The sequence below is a fragment of the Lynx rufus genome, unplaced genomic scaffold, assembly GCF_022079265.1.
Source record: "Lynx rufus isolate CCGP_SWC_20201006 ecotype Redwood Valley unplaced genomic scaffold, mLynRuf1.p SCAF_2, whole genome shotgun sequence".
NCBI classification, from domain to species: Eukaryota; Metazoa; Chordata; class Mammalia; order Carnivora; family Felidae; genus Lynx; species Lynx rufus.
The window spans coordinates 20,515,912-20,522,838 of NW_025814834.1; the positions used below are offsets into that span (position 1 = coordinate 20,515,912).

Below are 6,927 nucleotides of genomic sequence, written 5' to 3' on the forward strand. Positions count from 1 at the left end.
CAGGGTGTTTGGTTCTTGAATGAGATGGTGGCAGGGGAAAGAGAAGGAGGGAGAGAGAGAGAAAATAATGATCAAGTTCCATCGAAATGTTTTTCCAAGGGACTGAATGAGTATAAGTTATGAAGGACAAAGAAGAAAAGGTTGGATGTTGAATCCGTTACTGGGGAAGCTGGGGACGGGGACATCCCCAGCTCACACTTCTGCTTGGAGCTCCGCACCCAGGTGCCCAGCAATCATGCAGTATCTCTATTTGGAGATCTCAAAGGCACCTCAACTCTGAAAAAGTTTTAGACCAAAATGCATGATGATCACCGCCCCCATGCCTGGCCTTTAGCCCAGTGAGTGGCACCAGCATCCGGGTCGAAGTATTACACAGAAACAAAAGCCACACCTTCTACACCCTCTGCTCTCACCAACCAAAGCCAATCCATCCATCACCAAGTCTGTATCTCCTGTCTACATCTATACATCCTGATCAGCACCCTTTCTGGCCCAGGCCCGAGCATCAAGTATTTCTCTCTCCTGAACCATTACTATTGTGTAATCTCTAGTCACTCTACCTCCCCACCAATCCAGCCTCTACCCAGCAGCCTCTAATCTCACATTATCCTCTTAAACATTTTTCCATGGCTTCCCAATGCACTGGAGCCTAGTCTGGCCTCTGCCTCTCTCTCCAACCACATCCTCCACCGTGTCTGATGTAATTATCCTGCACCATGCTGGGAAGTAATTATTTACTGATTTGTGCAAATTTCTGATGGCTTTCTCCCTGATCAGGCTGAAAGCCGCCATGAAAACAGAGTCTGTCTGGTTTTATCCATAACCATCTTACATACTATCTGATCACAAATATTTGATGACTGAATTTTCTGAAATGGCTAAGCCGATGGTTCTCCACAGAGGGTGATTGTGCCCCTCCCCCCCGAGGCAATGTTTGGAAATATTTTTGGTTGTCACCGCTGCTGGCATCTACGGGTTGAGGCCAGGAATGCTGCCAGACTTCCTATAATGTACAGGACAGTCCTACAAAAGTACTCAGCCCATAGTGTCACAGTTAGAAGAAAGAGAAGTATTTATATTTTGCTCGTGTTGAATTGGGTTTCCCGGAGTCACGTCCTTATGGAAATACATTTGTGATGTTCCAATGCTGTGAGAGACTTAAACACACATGCATGTGCACACACTCAACAGCCATTAAATTCCTACTGGCAGGAGATGCCTATTTTTTTTAGGGTTATTTATTTATTTTTGAGAGAGAGAGCACGAGGAGCAGAGAGAAAGGGAGAGAGAGAATCCCAAGCAGGCTGTCAGCACAGAGCCCCACACAGGACTCCAACTCACAAATGGTCAGATTATGACCTGCGTCTAAATCAAGAGTAGTAGGAGCTTAACAGACTGAGCCACCCAGGCGCCTCCAGGAAATACCTATTTTAATGGTCTCTTGTACTCCCCAGATGCCTGGCACAGAGCTGAAACTTAGTTGCTCAATGATACCTGTCTGGGAAACCTTATTTAATATAAAAAAAGGCCTCAAAATTGAGGACAGTCTAGAGCTGCATTATAGAGGGGCCACCTTATTTCTCATGTATGACCAAAGTGTAACAAAGGCCAGGGACATCACAGGGGAGCCCCACCCACCTGTCAAGCCACACCCCTTCAGGGTCACAATGGCTAAGGCCTTAAATACCCAGACCCCTGGCCTCCGGGCCCTGCAAAGCCCCTCATTTTGGCAGAAGTTACAATGTCGACCAGCCGCAGATTCAAGAGTCATGGCATGAGGAGGGGCAAGAACCGAGCTCCTCACAAGGGAGTCAAGAGAGGGGGCAGCAAAAGAAAATACCGGAAGGGCAGTCTGAAGAGTAGAAAACGGGGAGATGACTGTGAGTAAGGGAGAAGCAAGGGAGTGATCAAACATGAGGGACTTGCCCCGCGGGCCCTCCTTCTTGGATCCAGTTAGCTTTTCCAGGACCCAGAATCTCAGCCTGAGAATTTCATTTCCAGCCCCGTTCCAGGCACTGAGGCGGGAAGAGGATGAATGGGGGTGTTCTAACTGGGGTCCCTGTTGTAAACCTGTCCTTCCCTTCCAGCCAATCGCCATTACCGCTCCCACTTGTGATGCCACCCGCGGGCTCTGTCCTGGTGGACTTCACACAATGCCAGGCAGCGACGAGAGGACGACAGCCAGAGAAGAACCTATCGTGTGGGTAAAATGCCAATCGTGACGAAATGAGGAATGTATATGTTGACTGTTTCTCCTCAACATCTCAATAAAACTTTGAAAAGTTGGAAAGGTTTCCTTTTGATCTTTTGGCTGGAAAATGGGCTTGGGCAGACTTGGGAAAGAATTGGCAGGTGTGAAACCGTTCGACATAACTTGGAAACCATCACCGTAGTTTGTCCTTGACTCTGTCCGTGGGCCTCAGCACTGGCGGGGCACCATCACAGTATTCAGGTGTTGAGAAGGAGCTAGAACCTGGAGACTGGCACTGATGACCGCTATTTCTGAGACCGTTCTGGTTTTAGCACAACCCCAAACCATGGGCTAAACTAAAGCTAAAAGACTGGTCCCAGGAGTGGATACAGAATTCTCCATGCTAATTTATCTGATTATGTGGGCTAACGGGCAGGACCAGCAGGCTGTTAGGGATGGGGAGACACCCTGGGCAGAGCCTATGGCGTTCAGGCAATACGAATGTCAACTCTACCTTGACCATTCCTTCAACTCTAACTTGACCTTTTCTATCTCTGGCCATGGAGGTGACACCTCAGTATCCACCCATCCCCCTTGGAAGGGGCTATTTCCTTGACCTTTCCTAGGCGATATTTTCTTGACGAATGCCTCCTGTTGGAAGACAGCACCAGGGTGACACAGGGTGGAACTGAAGTTCCTATTTAAACCAAGCCACCAGGAAAGGATAGAAGGAATGAGAAGAGCCATGAGGCTGGGAGGCTGGGGAGGGAGTGTCTTGGAATTCTGCGTATTTTCGGTGAGACCATTGAGTGTGAGCCCCATGGAGGTAAGAAGGTGAATACAATGAAGGTGGTCAGAAATGTTTTTTGTTTACAAACCGTTCGTGCCAACACGTAAATGTAAAATGGAAACAAAATGGAAACAATGCTTGTAGAAACTTAATCAGCATTTTGAACCAGGTTAGCTTGTTATGGGCTGTAAACTGTTGGTATATCAGTGACACAGTTCTGAACTTGTAATGTACATGGCATGATGTGTTTCCAAAATAAATCAACGGTCTATATTCTTCTCTTGATAAAGAGCTGTATGCAATTTGTTTCTTGAATATTTTTCTTCTCTTGTACAAAATTCTGACATCCTACCAGGTTTTTGTTTTCTGTTCCGTAGAACAGAATTTGTGGATAGAAGATCACCATTTTTTTTACATCTATAAAAAAAATAACGAAGGATGTCGAGACAGAAAATGTCTAGACCATGGGGTAAAGATTTTTCCTGTCTCCTACTGCACACTGCTCCAGAGCAAAATCTTACCATCAGGCACACAGATACTTCTAACTCCTCAAACTTGTACTTGTATTTCCCTCCAGTTGTCAATTTTGTAGAGAGAAAATATAAACGCACTCCTTTCTATGGTTTTAGCTCCTCTAATATTCCTTTTGTTTTGTCTCCGGGTTTGCGCAAAGCCCTGCCATCCCTAATCAGAAAGGACTGGCTCCCATTCTCTCCTCTGCCTCCGTGTAAAGAAAGCCCGAAAGCTCCTTGCAACATGTCAGCTTTTGCCACTCTGGATGTTAGAGACCAATTAAGGGCAGTGCAGGACTGTGCTCAGGAAGGAGTTGGGCAAGCACCATCGGGCAGGTGGTATGGTCGATGGGAAGCACCATCGGGCAGGAAGCCAGTTTTACCCCCTTCTATCCCCACCTGCCCAGCCGGGCTGCTTCCGTAGCCAGGAGCTCAGGCAGACCCTGAAGTTAGCGTCACCTGGAGGCCGCCTGCTGGACCTCAGGCCCCTGCGATGTCTGTGATCCCGGCCTCCCTTCCCGGCATTGTGCCCCTGCCCAGTGCCCAGCTCACAGCCCTGCCACTCGCTGCTGCAAATGCCTCCCTGCACAGCCCACCCCTTTGCCCCCGCCCACTGCTCTGCCTTTTCCAGAGCGATCTGAAAGGTCCTCTCCCATAGGGAGAAGTTAAGAGTCGGGAAGACGCGAGCCCAGCGATAATGCCGATAGTGTGAAATTTACTTCTTCCCTCGAGAAACATGTTCTCACCAGGAGGAGGTCGGCCTGTGTCTGGCAGGATCCCGCACGCAGGATCCCGCAGACCCTGCACAGGGCTCAAAGGAGCGCCTTTCCCGGAGAGACTGTTCACAGAGGCAAGACCCCTGGAGCCTAGCAACGGCAGCTTTGAAGGAGCAAAAGAACAAAATAGAGGCTGCAGCTACCGGCAAAGCAGGAGCAGAGTGGAAAAACCCTGACATTTCTCTCCAGTCTCCTCCTGGTGCTTCCACTGGCCAAACTCAACCAGAAGCCAGCAGGTAAGGGATCCCAGGTGATACAGAACACAAGGCCCAGCCTCTCAGGGCATCGAGAGTCAGGTAGCTAACATGACTTTGAGGGAAGCTTTCCTCTTTAGTGTCCTATTTGTCTTCTCTCGTTTGCCGTCACGGACCAAAGTCCCTTCGGAAGTGACTGGCAGAGAGGCCCCAGACCGAGTTACTCAAGGCTCTGAACCCTCAGCTTCAACAGCATGTTGGCACATCATCTTTGCAAGACACGATTATCCCCAGACAGAACGTTCTAGGACAATGTTCTATTTCAATAATTCAACACTGAAACAATCTAACTAATTGGGGTAGAGCCCCAGGCTAGGCAGGGCAGCCAGACCCCTTGCCTGGTGACTTCAGTCTCTGCCCTCTCGGGCAGGTTGTGGAAGGAATAGCAGCCGCCAGGAAAACTCTGTTTTGCTGTAAGAACATTTTCCAGGCCCACATGCTGGAGATTTTCCAACACTAGTGTTGATTTAGTCCCTGCCCTCCAGGAACATTCATTCTGTCTCTCTGTTGACATCTCCTGCAGGCCAGCACCCACCAGGCAGGCCCATGTAGGTCATCAGCACAGGGGTCTTTCGACCATACGACGCTCGAAGATCTCGCCCTCTGTGTGCCTTTGCTATATCTCCCCAACCAAGGGGGACTTTTCTCCTCTCTCCAGTTTTTTTCTGGAATGTCACGTCCTGAAGTCATCACTTACTTGGCCTTTGTGGAAAGTCAAAAACTGAAAAAAAAAAAAAAAAATTTAAAGATCTCGGCCAGAAGCCCTTCTGGGTCACCTTGACCTTCTTGTGAGCTGACTTGGATACAAGGCCTCTGCCTCACTGGCCTCAGGGTGCTACGGGAGTGGTCCCAGAGGACCCATGTGTGTGGGGGTGGAGAGAACCCAGAGGAACCGTGGGGAGAGCGTGGCTGACCCCCACCTCTTGCCCTGGGCCGCGCCAGATGACCCCGGGTGGGACTGGCGCGACTGTGCGGGCCGCAGGCAAACAGGAAGTTCTGGAGAAACACTCAAGTCTGTGCTGAAGAGGTGAAGGTCCAGAAACCGCAGCTGGGAGGGGACCCGGTGTGCCCTGGGGGTAGTCGGTACAAGTCTGACGTGGCCTGGGGCTCTGCTGTCCGGTCACCCAAAGGTCCTGTCCTTCAAGACCGGAGGAGAGCCGCCGCCTGCCTCCGCAGTCCGGGTGCTCGCTCTCCAGGCGCACTCTGGGGAAAGAACCGAGTGGAGCAGGGTGTTAATGGCCAACCTCCAGGAGCCCTGGTCTCAGTCACCTCGCCAGGCTGAAGAGCGGGGAAGTAGGTTACTTCTCTTCGAGAGAGTCTCTTCTCACTTCTGCCCGCCCCCCCAGCCACTCTCCCTCTCGAACTTCTCATCAGTCTGACCTTGAGATCTCGCCCTCATCTGAGCCCTGCGGCCATTCTTACCTTTTAGCTCAGTGTCCCGGAAGTGGGACAGGCGACAGTTGTCTCCGTGCAGCATTATACCAGGGAAAGGGGCCAGCGTCTACATTCCATCAAGGCCAGTCCTCCTGTTTTGTGACCTTGATCTATCAGTCCTGCTCTAGTCAGTCCAAGCCTTGCATGCCTCCTCTCCTACAGCTGGAGCCACTTCACCCCGACCTGTGGCCCAGCTCCACCAACACCGTAAACCAGCCTGGCTCGGGCAGAAGCGTGAGTGAGGAATCTCTGGGCAGGCAGTCTCCTGACCCTTTAGCCTAGGCCAGGTCCCACATCTCTCTATGGCTTGCTTTGCACGCCTGTAAAATGTAGGAGTTGGGCATGATCTCGTCTCTCCAGCTAGATTGTAAAGTCCTGGACAGAGCGAAGCCATCCACAGGTGAGGGACAGAGGGATCGCATCCGGACACACGCACAGCCATTGTTTCTCGGGAAACAAGTCGATGAATCCACTTGTTAACCTAATATGCTATGAAAAATAAAATCCGAGCATGGATGTCAGTCAAAAGGAGCGGGGACCGATTAATAAACTCAGTGATTAGGATCATGTTAAGTTGTTCCATTTGCAACAGGAAAGTATGTCTATAATTAATTCGCTGTAAAGTCCTCGGGCCTAACACACAGGTGGCTTTTATTGAAAAGACAAAGAGATGGAATTTTACAATGTGCCGAGGTCCTCTTCAAAAGTGACTCAAAATGGAAGCTTTCAAGAAGAGAAGGGGCTGGAAACTGGACCTTGATGTATTGACTTACTGTTTCCTTCAGGAACACAGAAGAACAATAACACACCGGCTTATATAAAAAGCTTCTGAAACTTTCACATGCGTACAACCACCTGGAATCAGAGGAAATTCAGATTCCGAGTTCGCAGGTCAGGTTGGGGGTGGGGGTGGGGGTGGGGACAGAGATTCCGAATTTCTAAGGAGCTCCCAGGTGGTGCGGATGAGTAG

The 6,927-nt window shown here is 50.0% G+C and overlaps 1 protein-coding gene across 1 annotated transcript; it reads left to right on the plus strand.

The window, feature by feature from the left end:
* The first annotated feature begins 1,741 nt into the window (after window positions 1–1,741).
* Window positions 1,742–2,116, plus strand: TNP1 (transition protein 1). The gene is made up of 2 exons (XM_047083503.1): window positions 1,742–1,880; window positions 2,088–2,116. Exons 1-2 carry the CDS (start codon window positions 1,742–1,744, stop codon window positions 2,114–2,116), a joined length of 168 nt encoding a protein of 55 aa, XP_046939459.1.
* Window positions 2,117–6,927: the final 4,811 nt, after the last annotated feature.